The sequence below is a fragment of the Dermacentor silvarum genome, chromosome 4 (genome assembly GCF_013339745.2).
Source record: "Dermacentor silvarum isolate Dsil-2018 chromosome 4, BIME_Dsil_1.4, whole genome shotgun sequence".
Classification (NCBI taxonomy): domain Eukaryota; kingdom Metazoa; phylum Arthropoda; class Arachnida; order Ixodida; family Ixodidae; genus Dermacentor; species Dermacentor silvarum.
The window spans coordinates 35,619,490-35,637,384 of record NC_051157.2 but is presented as its reverse complement, the minus strand read 5'-3'; the positions used below and the strand labels follow the sequence as shown (position 1 = coordinate 35,637,384).

Genomic DNA, 17,895 nt, shown 5'->3' with positions numbered 1-17,895 from the left:
AACAGCTGCGCTGAGAGAGCTCTCGCTGCAAAGGTCTGCAGTTACTAGATCATCTATAGGCGACTTAAGTTACACAATTCCATACAAAAACGATAAGGTCAAACGGTCATAAAGAAGTTAGTGGACCCCCGGTCTTTCACTTTAACTGAACCATTATCAGTGGGATGGATGTCAATGGATTGTGTATGGAAAGCAACAAAAAACCTGTAAGAAGCCAGGAGAGCCAATAAGCTGCCTATAAACAATCTATTGTTTAGTAGGGCTAAATGCTAACTGGAGAGGTTGGAAGCAGAACGTCACTGGTTACTCCGTTTCAGCCATAGGGAAAATACAAATTTGCTTAGGCAAGCAACTGAAATGAAATAACAATAAAAAAGAACACATGAGCAAGCGGAAAAACCTTAAACGTACAAGAGTGAGAAAAAAAAAAAAAGCGAAACAACAAGCGCGAGTCAGGGCGCACAAGAAGGTGCCTAGACAATATTTTGAGCACATATCGGTGCTTATTAAAGAAGTAAAATTTCTCCGCAACCAAAGCTGTCCTTTTAAGGTCACTAAAGTTAGTTCTAGCCTTGGTCCCAGTATTGTATCTCACGTGACAATCGATAGTACGGCTGCCCACAGCCCTATATGTTTGTAGCGTCGACTATACCTAAACCTATACTCTACCAGAGGCGTAGTGGCGTCGTGCATTCCGCGCTCGTATTGCTGGCGCCATGCTGTGGCTCGCCCAGTGCTGCTCCCTTTTAGCTAGTACACTCTACTTTTAGCGTGAAAGCGCTAGACACTCCCGAGGCGCTCGGATGCACCCAGAGCGCTCGCGATGATGATGTGGGGGCACCGCGCGCGCTTGCGGCGTCGACCGACGCCTGGCCGCCCTTTTACCCCCGCTGTGAGCGATTGCCATTGTGTGTCAGGGGCGCAGAAAGAAGGCCCCACAGCCCTCGTTCGCCACCTCCCTGTCGGCGCATCTCCATTCTTCTCACATCCACGCGCCCCGCGTGTCTTGCTGCTGCTTCTGCTAGGCCTACTGTGCGCGCAATACCGCCAGAGGTCGCACGCACCGCCGCCGCGCTGCGGTGATTTCGATTGACAAGGAGATAGGGGCGCCTTTTGCAGGCAAGCCCGTCCGGGTGTACGTGCGTGTGCGACGGGCGCTCTGGTGGCGGCCGTTGGACGTGCGTTTGCGCGATAATAATATAAACGACGTTGTCCAGCCGCGCTGGTGGGTCGATAGCGCGCAACCTCTGGCCTGTGTACTCAGTCGCGGTTCTTTGCAAAGCGTCTATGGAAGAGGGGGGAGTAAATTTCAATAAGCGATAACGTATGTGACAACGACGTCGCTGTGGCACCATGTATAGGTGAGCGCTAAGTATAGTGACTTCTGTGAAGCAAACACGTGTATCTTTTGTCTATATAGCTAATTTCTTTGTTTTGAAAACCGTAGGGCAACACAAAGGAGGGCGAGAAGGAACACGATATAGCCGCCACTGTTTTCTTTAGATGTAATTTATTGCTACTTTAGGTTGGAAGACATGCATACGAATTTGTGGGTGTTGTGCAAGCTACGGGTGCAAGCTGTATAGCGGTTTCTCCATTTTCGCAGCTTGCAACACACCTCCTGAGTAGCAGTTTCCTTGAAGTCTAAAATACACTTCGGATATTCTCGCTGCACAGTGAACCAGAATTAAAGGCACGCACTTAAGGAACGCGCGCAACAAAGGCAAGCACGCGTGGTTGAGCGACTATCGCAAGTTTCGTGTGCGTATTGCGGTCATTGCGGTCGATATGTTACGTGATATGCACATAACCCGCGCACCTGACGCGTTATTTCAATGTTAGCTGTTCTGGCGTGTAATTTGCGTGATCTTTGCTCATCATTCTCAAATGCTATATGATCCACGCGCAGCAGGAAAAAAAAGTCATGTGCCAGAAAACTTACACCTGAACATTACGCCGTGGAACGCGAGTTCGGTCAAAACTATTCAGGAGGAATGGCCATTCGTTAAGGGTGGTATAGGTGTCGTGCGCAGTGGTGACCAAGGACTGGTGAGTCGGCAGTGGAGAATCGACAGTGGTGAATCGACAGTTTCACCTGATATAGCGATTTGATTTCGTCTATTCTGCAAGTCTGTCTATTCTGATTGACATCAAGAGAAAAGATAATGGAGCTGGGCAGGCCTTGTAATGCGTAGGATGGATAACCGGTGGACCGTTAGAGTTACAGAATAGTTACCAAGAGAAGGGAAGCGCAGTCGAGGACGGCAGAAAACTAGGTGGGGTGATGAAGTTAGGAAATTTGCAGGCCCATGTTGGAATGAGCTAGCGCAAGAGAGGGGTAATTGGAGATCGCAGGGAGAGGCCTTCGTCCTGCAGTGGACATAAAAATTAGCATAGCTTGCACTGGAGGCGCAATGCTAAAGAGACAGCGGAGCTGATGGGCACCTAGCTAGTCCTGGCTTTTGGGCTAGGCTAAGCACTACGAAGTCATCCCCAGCATTTCGCGGAATTTATTGATTACTGATTGATTACCGATTAGCTATTGCTTGACTATCGATTGGCTATCGCAAGGTATTGGCCATGTATTTAGGGCTAGGCTGAGCACTACCAAGTCATCCCAAGCATTTCCCGAAATTTTTTGATTATTGATCGATTAGCTATTGATTGCTTATCGCAAGGTATTGGCCACGTATTTGGGCTAAGCTAAGCACTACGAAGTCATCCCCAACATTTCCCGGAATTTATTGAATATTGATCGATTATCGATTAGCTACTGATTGGCTATGGAGTGCCTATCGATGACTGATTAAGCTTAAGTAGTCCCAGCCATGCTTAGCTAAACTTAGCCAGGCTCAGCTTCGCTAGTTCACAGGGGTATGCCCTTGGAACCTTTCTGCACTGCCGCCAGGATCGGCCCACATTTTCGGATTCAGCAGACACATTAGGCCCGGCTTAAACAGCTCCGCTGTTAATATAGGATGATGATGATGATGATGATGATGATGATGATGATTCCGTAAGTTGTGCATCCAGGAGAGACTAAACGTTCGTCGGTGTCGTCGCTGTTGTGCAGGTGTGTCGTCAGTGCGGCGGGAGTGCGACGATGACGGTGGAACGAGGACAGTGCTTACCACGAGCGAGTCCGTGCCGCACGTGATGCCTCCGGCAGCAGCCATGTGGTGTGCAGCGCTGGCGCTGCTGCTCTGCGCCGCGGCAGCCGCGGGTCTCGAGTCGCCTTCGGGCAGCGGCGCGGCCACCTCGTCGTCGTCCTCCTCCTCCTCCTCCTCCTCGGGTCACTGTCCCAGCGCTTGCACCTGCAAGTGGAAAGGCGGCAAGCACACCGCCGAGTGCGTCAGCCAGGGTCTTTTCTCCGTGCCCGTGGGTCTGCCCCCGGGGCTACAGGTCAGTATAGGCGCCTGTACAGTCACTTGTCGCAAATCCGAATCAGAGGCTGTGTTCCAATTCTTTCCATCATCGTAGACAGTCTACTTTGACGTCTACGAAGACAGCCAAGACAGCTTCGAGGACAAATAATGGAACGCGTTTCGAGCTGTCTGGAGGGCGCTTCTGCGACGTGACGCCACCTCGCGGCGACAAAAAGAAAGTTGAGAAAAGCACATATTGGTTCTGCATTTGAAGTATTTTTGCCTGTGAACCTATGAAAAACCTGATGTGACTTACATTACAGGGTATAGAAAAGCGTGTCTACGTTTTTGTGTGCGCAGACGACGTTCCCGTCGAGTTTCTAAGCGCCCTGCTCGTCGCCATCTTGCTTAGACAGGAAAGTAGCCTGCATCGTTCTTGACTTCGATGCTGTCTTCGCGATGATGTCTACTTTGACATCTTCGTGAGAATTGGAACGGGACTTAAGATGGCCGCCGTCCACTTAGCTGTCGATTTAGCCGTCTAAGGCGAGTATTGGAACACACCTAGAATCGCGTTTAAGTTACTAATGTGTAATACGTAAGTGAAGACACAGAAGGAGGTGCCAGTGCGCAAGGCTGTAAGGGGATCTCCGGAAAAAAGAAAGAAATTAAGCAGAGAATAGATTTATAGAACCGGATCCGTTACATGCATAGGTAACTACATGTACAAGGATTATAAAGATATATTTTCAGCAATAACGCTGAGGATGACTTATAACAGATTGAACACTTTAGCCGTCAAAGTCTAACCCCGGTACTATCAAACAATCCTCGACTCGAAGGTATTCCTTCATTCAATAATGATTATGATGATTTATTGGCATCCCCTTCGAAACGAAGCGGTGACAAATATTCACCTATAGGCTGTTTGAGCTACTCAGATAATCTATACATTCTTTTCATTCTAGCATTTTGCCTACTTCTCCTTAATCTTTTCTCTCTTGCTTAAAACCTCTATATCAAACTTGTACAGTTACCTATGCCTGTAATGGATCCATTGCTCTCTTCCCGGAATTTTTTCGAATAATACTCTAAAATAGTGCAGGTGGCCTGTGTTTACATTGGAAGTCTTTATTTCCAAGAGCCCGGTGTTGCACTTTAATCACAGGTTGAGCGAGAACACACCAAAAACGAGCTGAAAGTATGAAGTAATCAAATAAGGGCACTGCATACCATAATTTATATCATCGAGACGAAGTAAATGTATAGTAGCGCATACGCTTTAAGCGCGCCTAAGCTGTGCCGCTCCGACCTCGTCAGATAGAAGCCTATATCGGCTGTACAGCAATTGCGGACCATGCGTGCACTCATGCAAGTAAGACTGTTTTCGTGATATCGCGCTGCCTTTCAGTAATTTGAACGCTTCTTCACACTCCGTAGCCTTCCATCGAGGCACGTTATACCTATTACGCTTGCGTTCAATTTTAGTTTTAAAATTTCCTGACCTATTTCCGAGAAATTCTTTATAACAATCCCGTCTTGTTCTCTCTCTTTTTATTCTCTACTTTTCATTCACTGTTTATTCCTCTTTAAACCCCCGCCTTTCGTTTTCTGCCTGTCTTTTTCGCTTTCTTTCCTTCCCGCCTTCCTTCGTTATTTATTTTTCTTTCTTTCGTTCTTTATTCGCCCCGGTGGCTATGGAGTTTTGATGCTGAGCACGAGGTCGTCGGTTCGATTCCCGACCATGGCAGCCGCATTTCCGTGGGAGCGAAAAGCAAGAACGCTTGTTTACGTTACAGAACCCCAGATGGCCAAAATTAACCCGCAGCCCTCCGATGTGACGTCCCACATAGCCCACTGTGGAGTTTAGAGACGTTCAACCTTAAAGTTTACTTTCTTTTCTTCGTTCCTTCATCCCGTTTTCTTTATTTCTCCATTGCTTTTTTTTCTTCTTCCTTCCTCTCTATCCTTTCTTGCTTTCCGAAATCGTGCACGTTCATGCTCGTTGGCCATCTAGCCGTGCTCCCGTAGAAAAGTTGACAGTCGCAAGAAGATGAAGGCGAAAATGCCTGCGTGCTCACGAACATTAATTAAATAACTTGACATTCCCATTCGAACGCGTTGTTACTTCCTATTACTTGTTTTCTGCCACCAAACGTCGTTGGTTCGACTCCCACCAAAGGTCGTGTCTTAATGAAGGTACAGTTTATTAAGGCACTCGAACCCACGACCCATATGGTGCCACCAACACGTGGCGGTATACATGTGGCATGGTGACACCGTCAATTTTGGTGCCATTGAATTTTCCGGATGGTTAAATGTTTGACCCGTGAGCCATCTAAGGCTTTCGCCTTAACAACCGCTGTTGGGGCCATACCGCAGGTGATCCACCTGGAGCGGAACAACTTCCACTCGCTGCCCGGCCGCACGTTCCAGGAGCGCGGCCTGGTCAACCTCCAGCGCGTGTTCCTATCCCAGTGCCGGCTGGGGCGAGTGGCACGGGACGCCTTCCAGCAGCTCACCAACCTGGTCGAGCTGGACCTCAGCTGGAACCTGCTCACGGCCGTGCCCAGCGCCCCGCTGCGGGGGGTGCCCCACCTGCGACGGCTGCAGCTCAGCGGCAACCCGATCGCGCAGCTCGAGAACGCCAGCTTCGTGGGCCTCCAGCACCTGACGTACCTGCACCTGTCGCGGTGCCAGCTGCGCTCCATCGAGCCCGGCGCACTCGACGGGCTGCCGGCGCTCGAGTTCCTGCTGCTCGACAACAATCGACTCACTACGCTGCCGGCGCAAGCGGTGTCACCCCTTCCAAGGCTCTCGACGTTACATCTGCAGGTATGCTATATACGGGAAGTTTTCATTGAAGAAGGAAACACATTCGTGCCTTGCACATATAGCGATACATTAGAGAGTGACTCGAAGCTATTTATGCTATCTATACACGCGTCATAGACCCTTACACGCCGCTCTGCAATTTCCCTCTTCATGCATGGTGATTTCTGTGAAGTGTTGCACGTTTGCGCTTACACACGCTCTGAGAGGGATGACGTCGTTTCGTGAATTTCGGAGGCCACAACAAATAAAACTGTTCTATTTTCTTCAATTCTGGGGTTTTACGTGCCAAAACTACGATCTGATTATGAGGCACGCCGTAGTAGGGGACTCCGGATTAATTTATACCACCTGGGGATCTTGAACGTGCACCCAACGCATCGGCACACGGACGTTTTTTTGCATATCGCCCCCATCGAAATGCGGCTGCCGCGGGCGGGATTCGATCTCGCAACCTCGTGCTTAGCAGCGTGTTATGTCCGCGGTAGCCGTAATAAAGGGCGCTCGGAACAAGGAACATACTTTATTTCATCATCGTGAGGGGCACTTGCGCGCAGCGCGGTCCAAGGTTGTATCCTGTTGTTTTGTGAGTCGCGTGCTCTGCTTGTCTGTCGGGAGCCGTCGACAGGGAGAGAGTGAGGGGAATGGAAGGTTGCGTCGTTGGCGGCTGTGCGAGCGGCACAAAGGGGTTCTCGTACACGTAGCAGTCTCGTAGACATAGCAATTCCTCCCCCCTTAGTTTAGCGTTTGGTATCGGTCCGGAAGGCATCGATGTCGCGTCGACTATCACTGGGCGGGCGCCGTGTTGTCTGAAGCGCACTTGTGGCTGGTTCTTTTCCGCCGGAGCCGGTGGCTGCGTCGGGAGTGTCCGTTCAAAGTGTCATGTTCCTTTGATAATATCCAAGCCATGTTGAAAGAAGCCTGAGGTCGGTGGCAAGCTGCACAAGCTGATTGGGGTGTCGGCGGGTAACTGTCCCGTTGACGTCGACCAGCCAAGATCTCAGGCCGATGCGTTTCTTCACAGTGGCAGGGACCCACTCGAGATTTCGTCGAAACTGGCGGGCAAACACTTGCTGTCCTTTCTGGAGTTTCTGGCAGCGCGGAGCGTCTTGGATTTCTCGTGCGGCCTTTAAAGGTGGTTCTTGCAGAACAGCCGAGATGTGGGCTCACAGCACGCGGGAGAACATGAGCTTTGCGGGGGTCTGGCCCATCGTATTCTGCACGGTTGTGTGCTGTTTGAACAGAAAGCGTGCGATGCGCTGCTTTACTGATCCTGTAGGGTCTCTTGCAAGAGCATGTTTTAGCTCTCCAATGTAGCGTCCGGCCTGTCCGTGTGTGATTGGGTTGTACGGAGCAGACGGTACCGCCTTGATGCCGTTATCACTGTAGGATTTCTGGATTTCTGCCGACACGAATGCGGTTCTGTTGTCTGATACCACTTTGTGGGGCAGTCCAAAAGTTTCAAACAACGAACGAAGGCATCGACGATGTTGTTTTGTTCATATGACGAACTTCAACTCATTTACAGTAGGTGTCCACAGGCACAAGAAAATGTGGGCCCGTCCATTGGGCCTGCGAAAGCGAGGTCCAGGGTGTGGCGAGGTGTGCTCGGTCTGTCCTGATCCGGAACTGGGGCTCGTGGCGGAGCGCGTTGATTGGTCGGGCAAGCTGTGCCCTCTGCCGAAAATGTATCGATATCCTTGTCTATTCCCCCGTTACCACATGTCGCTCCGGGCGCACTTCTTCATTGCGACAACGCCTCTATGTCCGGTGTGGATGAGAGCCGTGACTTGTGGGCCAAGTGGGCCTGGAATGACAACTCGTGATCCGAGCATGATGTAACCGCGATGACAGCTGAAATCCGTAGCTCTCTTGCGAAAAGCGTTGAAGTTGTCTTCTTTGAGTTTTTGAACGCTGCCTTCATGTAGAGCTTTGTACAGCTTGGACAACGTCGGGTGATCTTGTGTCGCTGTTGCGACCATGTCGGTTGTTAGCGGAGGCCTTTGTAGCGCCTCAAACATCAGCACGCAGCCAACTTGAGGTGGGTCCTCGATGGTTTCGCTGAGGGGTAGGCGGCTCAGCGCGTCGGCGTTTTGGTGCTTGCTTCCGGGGTGTTACATGAGGTCGTAGTCATACGCCGACATCTTAGTGAATCATCGGGTCATACGGGACGATAGTGTCTACGGAATCTGCTTCTGGGGCCCCAGGATGCCCAAAAGCGGCCTGTAATCAGTCAGAATGATCACACGTCTTTACGCGATGTACTGATAAAACTACGTGGCACCATAGACGATGGCAGTCCTTCGCGATCGAGCTGAGAATGATTGCGCTCTGCAGGTGATAGCTTGCGGGAAGCGAAGGTGATTGCTACTTCTCTGCCTTGATCGTCACTTTATCAGAGAAATGCAGCCACGCCATAGGGGGACGCGTCACATACCAAGAGTAAGGGCAATGTCTCGTCATAGGGCCTGAGCACTACACTGTCTCGGAGCAGCTCCTTTAAGGATTCAAATGCTTTCTGATGGCGTGACGAGCAAATCCAGGGGACGTCGTTTATCAGCATGTTGTAATGGCTGTTGGCCACCGTTGCTCTGTGTTCTAGGAACCGGTCATACAAAGTTAGGAGCCCAAGAAAGGATTGTAGCTCGTGCTTGGTGGTTGGAGCGCGTGCCTCCGTGATGGCCCGCACCTTGTCGCTGGTGGGATGAATGCCTTCGCCATCGATCAGGTGCCCTAAACATTTCACTTGAGGCACTGCGTAGCAGCACTTATCCAAGCTCAAGTGTAGGTTCGTGCTAGCAAGCCTTTCCAGAACAAGCTCTAGGTGAGCTGTATTGTTCCTGACTGGTTGCGCCACTGATGATTGCATCGTCCAAGTAGACGCACACGCCAGAGATTCCTTGAGGCTGGGATTCCATGTACTTTTAGATAATAGCTGGGGCTGCCGCTACTCCAAATGGTAGTCACTTAACCCTGTACAGTCCTCTAGTGGTTTAAAAGGGAAGTTTTCTCGCTCACCTTCAGCTGCTGGTACGCTCGGGTTAGGTCCAGGTTGCTGAAAATGTTTCCTCCACGTAGTGTATTGAAGACTTCGTGCGGTGTTGGCAGCGGGTACGGGGACGATTTTGTGGGCAAGCTATGGTGAACCGGCAAGTTAGGCAAAGACGCAGGCTTCCGTTTTTTTCTTCCTCACTGCGACCAGTGGTGTGGTCTAATCTGAATGTTGCGTGGGCTCAATAATACCCTGTTGTTCCAGTTTGTCGAGCTCCCTCTTGTAGGCAGGTTGCAGGGCAAATGTTACAGGTCTGGCCTTCAGAAACGACATTATGTAAGTCGTACAGCGCTGTTGATGCCGGTGAACTATGCTGCGTTCCAACATACGTTATCGTCTTTGGGGCGTTCACGTTTTTGCGTCACTGTGGTGGACCATTCGCCTGTTTCTTCTTCGTGCTGGAGGCCTTGTCAATATGACCGCGCTTGTGGCAGAAATTGCATTAGCTGCTTGGTATTTGCATGACTGGGTGCTGTGCTGCCCATCGTCAATGCCAGCAGCGTTGTAGCTTAGAAGATCTGTCTGCACTTGCCTGGTCACAACGTACTTGGTGCCTTTATGCCTGCGGAACCGGCTCGATAGTTTTTTTTTCTCTTCTTTTTTTTCGGTTGGCCAGCGCGTTTCGCTTGAACAGCGATGTCGTAGGCCTTTATGAACGTCAGGTCACTCTCAGCAAACAGCCTCTGTTGCAGGAGATCGTCTCGTAGTCCGCACACCAATCAGTCGCGCAACGTATTGTCCAAGGGAAGTATTGTTGCTTTGGCAGGTGATGCTGTTGACGCCGTCTGCTGTCCGATAGCTGCTGGTGTAATACCCCTTGTGCGTAGCTTCCCGAAGTTACAGTCGACAGCCAGGGTCTTTAGCGCCGCGACGTATGCACTTACCGGCTCTCTCTCCAACTGGTCACGTCGTTGGAAACGAGCTCGGCTGAAGACCTCGGATGTCCTCGGGTCGTAGTGTTTCTGAAGCGCCGCAACAATGTCGTCGTAGGCCGCTTCAGCTGGGCTGCACGGCTGCACCAAGGAGCAGACAGTGTCGTCCGTCAGCTCACCGCACAGTGTCAGCAGGTGTGCCCTCTTCTTGTTGGGGTCTGCGATGATGTTAGCCTCGAAGTAAACCTGGAGGCGTCCAAACTACGATGACCACGGTGCGCCATTACACTCCAGTAGTCGGCCCGTGCGTGCGTTGTCATTGCGTAGCACAGGTACAGGTCAACGTGAGCTTTAAATCTACTGCCTCGTCGCCACTGTTAGGTCCACGGTAGCCGTAATAAAAGGCGTTCGGAACAAGGAACGGAATTTATTTCATCATCGAGAGAGGGACCTGTGCGCAGCGTGGTCCGAAGTCGTCTGCTGCGGTTTGTGAGCCGCCTGCTCTCTCTGTCTGTCGGGAGCCGCCTACGGGGAGAGAGTGAGGGGGCGTTGGAAGGGTTCGTCGTTGGCGGCTGGCGCGAGCGGAACGAAGGGGGTGTCGTAGACGTAGCAGTCTGGTAGACATAGCACAGCATAACGCCAAAGCTACTAAGCAACCGCGCCAGATGATGATGCTGTCAAGCTAAGAACCTAAAAATACAGTACAAGCTACACCCACAGAACCGCTCTACTATCTGCAATCTGTGCCTCCGTGCCCCAAAGCACATAGCTCTCGAGGGACGCCGACATCCTAAGTAGTTCGTCTCTACCGTGACGTCACAGAAATGAGCGGATGTAGTTGGCTGGAGCGCTTATACAAATTATGTTTGAGTTGGGCAGTGGTGTACTTGCTACTGCTTTATTAGGTTGCCACCGACTCCTCCTAGCCGAGCCGCGGCTTTAACCCCGTAAATAATTACTATATACAAATACGGTGTTTCAGCGAATTGTCACCAACTATTAAAATAGAAGGTTTGAGGCTAAATCATAAGTTTTTGCTGCCCCAGATGCAGAGAACACAGTGGACATTATTGTGTGATAATCACCGATAAGCTATTTGATCACCTTAGTTACATCGAACACTTTCTGTGGTAGTGCCCAAGCTATCGAGGTGAAAGGGCCGCTCTATTTGAGAACTTTGAAAAGAAAGGCCTAGCTCCCACATCCGTGTCTTCAATACCATGTGTTTCTGGAAGGAGCTGCTATAGCCCGCAAGGAAGCTTCACGTCTTCTCACATTTCTAAGAGACACTGAACTGTTCGACAGATGGTGAATATCCCAGTCACAATGAAAGAGACGTTCAGACGGAGCAATCGCCAACCTCCATCGCCAGGCTAAACCCGCCTGTAGCTGCAACACACCACCACCACACCTTAGTTTCACTAATTAACTTCATAATTAACGCATTCTGCACACATGTTGCAATTACGGAATTGTAGCTGGTTAGTGCTCAAGGCATGTACCCTCAATAGTAGAAATTATGAGGCTAGTAGCAAGTTTTTGGAATATCCACCGATTAATTCATTGACGAAACAGTTTGGAGCGTTGTCCCGTAGTGCCAAGATGGAAGACTGCGTCAAAATGATACGTGGAACGCCAGTGCACCGCACGGCAAGTTGTGTCTACACCACTCTATATGTCCTGCACAAGTGGGGGATTTATGTCTTGACCTGGTCAGTCCGCCTTTGATGCATCTTTTTAACATCAGCGACCTGTGTCCCGCAGGGCAACCCGTGGCAATGCGACTGCCGGCTGAGCAGCCTGCGCCGATGGATGCGCACCCGCAACATCCCGCTGGGAGAGCCGCCTCGCTGCGCGGGGCCTCCGCGGCTCGAGTCCGCCTCGTGGGACGAGCTCTCGCTCGAGCAGTTCGCCTGCCCGCCGCAGGTGCACGCCGACTCTCTGGTCAGCGTCCAGGAAGGGCGCAACGCCACGCTCGTGTGCCGCGTGCGCGCCGACCCACCCGCCGTGCTCAGGTACGTGCTTCGTCCCATGGAGGAATGAATTCGAGCTATAGGATGGAGCATTGCTCAACACGATTGAAGCCAAACGAATCTGCCCAACACGTGATCGTCACGTCAGAACGTGCGGTAGGTTTTAGTGCTCCCGCTATGCAGGCAGAGTTACGGCAGTGCAGCCGAACTGGGGTGCCTCAATTAAGAACTAACGCGAATCAAGCGTTCTCGGCCAATACGTTGAGTCTCAGGGGTCAAGTGTTGGGCCGATACTGCGAGAGAAAAACTGAAGGCAATGACTTCACAGAGAGTTCGCACGCTGGCTGCGTTGACATAATGTCTCCTCCCAGTTTATTTCCTCCCTTCATGCTTCATTCACAGCGACAGCTGTACAGTACGGTCGACTTTAAAGGCTAAATGTAACGATTTTTTTTTGGAACGCTCAAAAATCAAAGTTTCAGATAGCGTAGAAATATAGAGTGCACCAGCTAACTTTAGCCAAGCTGTTCAACGAAAAAGAAATGCAGCAGGTTCAACGAGTTGGAACTATTTACAGCGAAGCTTTGTGTGAGTGTATAAGGTCGAAACACGAGTGCACGCTGGCGGTGACTTTCGAAGCTGCGCCTCCACACTCAAAAGCTGAGTGTCTTACCCACTAAGATAAACACGCACTTTTTTTCTTTATTACATGGGAGTAATTATGCATAAGTGACATCCAACATCAGCTAAATACCCACGCTTGCAAAAGATGAAAATATCTGAAACACACGAATGTGTTGTACCGGCGGTACAAAACAAATGTCAAAGGAGAACAGTATCTATGAACGATTTCTTGAAAGATTTGCTGACGGTGGAATAAAAGCCATCTCTAGGACCACATGTAGAGCCGACTTAGAGCCTTGTGGACATCAGAAAAATTTGGTTTTGCCAAAAGGTAATGTCAACGCATCCCTGGTGCGTTTCGATGGTCGCGGGATGCGACTTCCGTTGGGTCATTCCTTCACCGACCGAAATGGCACTGATCTCTGGGGGCTCATGCACTTCGCGTCGCGCAACTCAGACAGATAAATAGTCAATGAGCGATAAGGATAATTAGTGATGAGCGGTTATATGGGTCTCATCAGGCTTGATAATGGTTAAAGGTGCTAAAGAGTGATATGGGCTTATAATGGTCGGAGCAAGTTTGATAAGGTTGATAAGGACCGATAAGGGTTGGTAAGAGTCGGATCAAGTCCGCTAGGGTTGATAACGACCGTTAAGGGTTGATAAGGGTCGGATTATGTCCGGTAAGGTTGATAAGGACATAAAAGAGTTGATAAAGATCGGATCGGTTGCGGTAAAAGTTAATAACGACCGATAAAGATTGATAAGGGTCGGGTCGAGTCTGATAAGGTTCATAACAACAGATAAGGGTTGATAATGGTCGGATCGAGTCTAATAAGGTTGATAACGACCGGCAAGGGTTGATAAGGGTTTATACTGGTCGGATCAAGTAGGAGAAGATTGAGGATGAGCAAGTGGCAGAATGCTTACACATACTTAGACAATTCTAGTTGAGTTTCTGCATAATTTGTTTATTATTTTTTTTCGCGACAGCCATATCCTGCTGCCCGAAGAAGTCTACGCAATGGAAGCGAGTCCCTCTTGTCGTTTAGTCTCCTCACGTGCTGGTTACATCCACCTTTCTTTTTGCTCACCGGAAGATAAAAGTCCGGTAGCACAGCGCTGTCGTTTTTCTTGCTCCTTCAAAAAGTATTTTACTATGAGAGAAAGCGCGTTAGGCGCTTTTCTTTTGCGCAAGCTATGCTCCGTTCTAAACTGCCAGTTGTGAGATTCGCGTATTCACAATTGCCATTTTAAAAAAATCAAGTCGACACGAAGTAAAAGTAAAATGCTGACAATCGAAGGAAGTTATAAGTGCGCGCACTCTAGGCAAACAAAAATCTCTCTGCCTCTCCCTTTTTTTCATATTAGTGGAGCATGCTTTTACTTTTCAGAGGTTCTTTTGTCCCCCTCAGTGTATGTATATATAGTCCTTAAGATATTAAACATGGGAACGATAAAACGTTTAACGCACGCCCGTCGCCCACGCTCAAAGAGGAGACTTTAAGTTGTGCGCACTGGATAATCACTTTAGCCGGAATAAATGAACTTGTGCGGCGAAACTAAGAATTAGATTTAACTTCAGTTTTTTAATGGTTTTAATGGTAGCGCGGGGAACGGAGTGTTTCTAATCGAGTAATGCAGTGGTGCACCGATCGCCGTTATGTGAGTCGAGCAGCGAGTGAAGCAGCCGTAAGTTAAGTGGCTCCCAATTTTTAGTCGTTTATGCCATATTTAAAAAAAAGCTTCTCTCTAATATGATGGATAATTATAGAATAGCTGTCTAAGACTTCAAACCAGTGTCCCTCCGTGCGATAGCCCGACGCTCCAGGCCCATTAGGGGACAGACGATGGCGTACGTTTATGGTGACAATCCCAACTTTGATATTATTGGCGCACCCGTCACGTCGCGTAGCAACAACTGGCTTGAAGAAGTGACGGCACTTGCGCGCACGGCAGCTTCCATTACGCAACTGACGCCGGAATGGAACCCATTGTCGACGTTCCCACTGCCCTTCACAGGAGTCACGTCGCTTACCAACGAGTTACTTGTAAAAGTGACAGTGCGCCAGTATCCTCCATCCTTCGCTAGTGACTCAAATATAGAGCTCTGAGTCGCTACGTCACATTGTACCGCCTTCCGGATCGGCCCAGAGCGTAACTAGACCGGTTGTGATGTTTCCTTGGCGGAGCACATTAAATTACTCGCCATGCCGTCACCGGCACGCCATCGTCGTTGAAGGTCGCCTTGCTACTGTCAGCAAACAAACCCTTGCGTGACAAAGAGAATTCCTCGCCTTACACGGATATGTTGGTCCATCTGGTAATATCTTGCAGTTCACCAAGCGAAGTTAGATATGGTCAGTGTACATCTGCAAAATGCTTCGCGTAACATCGATTTCCACAGCGCGCAGGATCTGCGCGTTTTTTTAAAGAACAATTTGTCTCGGTCACACTTGTTGCCTTTCTTCTTCCTTAGCATTTTGTCCTTGTGTCACGTTGTGTTTTATCTGCACGAACGCTATTGTGCTGTACCGGAAAATACGTTATATAGATGAAACTTATCGTTTTTTTTCTTCTGCTTTTCTTATCTTTAAGAAAATCGGACATTCTGAACTGCTTTTTGTCGTGCCTGATCATCATCTGCGTTTCTTGCCTTGTGCAGGATGGGAGGCGGCCGACTGGGGTGCCGGCGCCTGGAACTCAACGAACGGCGAAGCGGGCCCAGACTTGGACTCGGCCCGCTTCCAAGTGCAGCGTGAGCAGAGCGGGCCGTTCCAGTTGAGCTGGCTGTCCGTGGCTCACGCGGGTCCCTACGACGCGGGCGTCTACATCTGCGTGGCCGAGAACCGCGCCGGCCTGCGGGCCGCCAATACGACGCTGGCCGTGGTGCAGGCGCCGCCGGTTGCCAGCGGCCTCTCGAGGACCCACAAGGTGGTCATCGTGCTGGCCAGCTTCCTGGCGCTGGTCATACTGGCCCTGCTACTGTGCTTCGTCGTGGCACGGCAACGGGCTCTGGCTGCCTCTAGGGCCAAGTTTCCGGGCATGCTCAAGCAGCTGGCGCGCAAGGCAGACCTGGTCGAAGTGGCAACTCCAAGCGACACCAAGGCGGCACAGCTGGCCGCCATGCAGCAGCGATCGCCCCACGATGGCTCGGCGCAGTCGCCCACGGACCCCGGCGACCGGACGACGCCCGACCTGGTTCATGGCAAGAGTGGCGCGGGACTGGACTATTCCAGGCAGCCGAACGGGTACGGACCCGTGGGCAACGGCTACGTTAACCCAGCCGACCCCTGCTACGGCCAATACGCGCTCCACGACCGGTACCTCGAAGAGCCACCCGAACCACCACAGAGACACGGCCTCTACTCGCCGGCCGAACCGTCAGCAGCAGCGGCGGCTGCGCAGTGGAGGGTAGTCGAACCGGCAGCCTCGTCTTGGAAGCGGAACCCGGTAGCCGCACCTCCAGTAGCGGCGTGCGTGGCAGTCGGCGTAGATACCCGTTACTCTCCGGACGAAGGGTACGGCGAGGGCAACTACGAAGGTACCGAGGTGTGAGCGAAGCATGGTGATAGTGCTGTAGGATCAACTTGGCAGCCGCTGATCGACCACAACGCGCAGAAGGCCGGACGCAGACAAAAAAAGTTATTCTCAAGGCGGAAGGTTGTTTGAACGGCAAGGACACCCCGGTCTAGTCCCGCGGTACTATCGTGGAAGATTGCAGAAGCGGGAAAGAAACAACGCAAGAACCAAACAGGGCCTGACGAATAACACCGAGCTTCTTGCTTGGAACGGGCCGGCATCGTCACTCGTATAAGGCCGGAAGCCAACACTCAGCGTGATGCAGGAGAGTGGAACGTTTGTAACAACGAACTGGGCGGCCAAATGGTGTAAAAGTCTATTTTTCACTACGCGAGAAGTGACAGGCCGTATCCGTGGTCGGAAAACGACACCTCGCAAAAGTATGGCGAACCATGGGACTAATCTCCAGCGTGCTTGGAAAACGTGTAGGCTTACTCAAAAGAACTGCTCTCGCGTTGTATGTACAGAGTTTTCAGTCTAGTGGAACCCACGATACCCCGTGTTTGTTTCCGTATCCTCCGTTCCTTCCGTTTCATGTGCAACGGCAAGTCAGTGAGTAGTGGAATATACCCGACGTGTCCGTGCATTCGCGAGTGGTTTTTGTCAACTTTTGAAGAAAAAAAAGTTGTTTTGTGAACTTTGCAACGAATTCTAATTTATGAATGACTGATCTTCAAAAGTGAGAACAGAAACTGACTGCGTGTGCGGCACATTCGTGAAACACTGTGTGTTTTACAGACGCATTGGTCTACACTGGCTCGGTCGCGAGCGAGCGAGAATCCCAGTGACTTGGGGTTTACTGAACTGGTTCCTAAGATGCCCTCCACATGTGGCGTGCTGTAACTGAAATACGAAAAGCGAGGCATTTTGGACTAACGCGTACACAGCGCTTGCCCGTCCACAAAACGCCACTAACACACGCACAGAGCTGACACAAACCAGAACAAAGTGGTGACAAGCTGAACAACATTGTGACGCCCTGAAGAGAGTCGCGTGGTGAACTTGGTTTCAGTGTCCACGAGAACATTTCAGTGAACCCTTATACATACACTTATATATATATATATTATTGCGTGTGAAGATAAGCGCCCTTGTACATATTTATTACCAAATGTTTGTCGTGACAGTGAAACTTCCGAAGGCTGCAAATGAACGCCAATAAAGCTGTTGTGCCAGAAGCATGTAGCACTGTCTCGCCTCCAAAATGGTAAGCCTATGGAGCGGTCATGCTGTCAGTGTACGAGTATAGCATTGATGCAAGATCACCTCTGTGTACCCCATGTCCAGTATACAATGCACAGAACTTCTACGTAAGGGATTTCCGCTAATGGCTACTGCTACGACGATCTTTACCAAGCTGTGGCTCAAAAGTGGCTCAAAGTTACCAAAAGTGGCTGAATCGCTGGCCAGGGAGAAAACGGTTTTACATAAGAGAAGATTCATGAACACAGCCCCTGAATTCCCGAACATAAAAAGAGAGAGATAAAAGGAAGGCAGGGATGTTAACCAGTAAAGAGTCCGGTAGGCTCCCCTGTGCTAGGGAAAATGAGAAGGGGAATAGAAAGAAGGGAGAGAGGGTGTAGAGAGACGTGCAT

General features: G+C 50.4%; 1 protein-coding gene across 1 annotated transcript in view; it reads left to right on the top strand.

Annotated features, from left to right (window-relative positions):
* Positions 1-17,478, top strand: part of LOC119449778 (uncharacterized) — a 221,539-nt gene extending 204,061 nt beyond the window's left edge. The window contains exons 3-6 of the mRNA XM_049665169.1: positions 3,074-3,402; positions 5,748-6,200; positions 11,886-12,136; positions 15,154-17,478. Of these exons, the coding sequence (XP_049521126.1) occupies positions 3,157-3,402; positions 5,748-6,200; positions 11,886-12,136; positions 15,154-16,276 (2,073 nt within the window). The 5' untranslated portion in view covers positions 3,074-3,156 and the 3' untranslated portion in view covers positions 16,277-17,478. The remainder of the gene's footprint in view (positions 1-3,073; positions 3,403-5,747; positions 6,201-11,885; positions 12,137-15,153) is intronic.
* Positions 17,479-17,895: the final 417 nt, after the last annotated feature.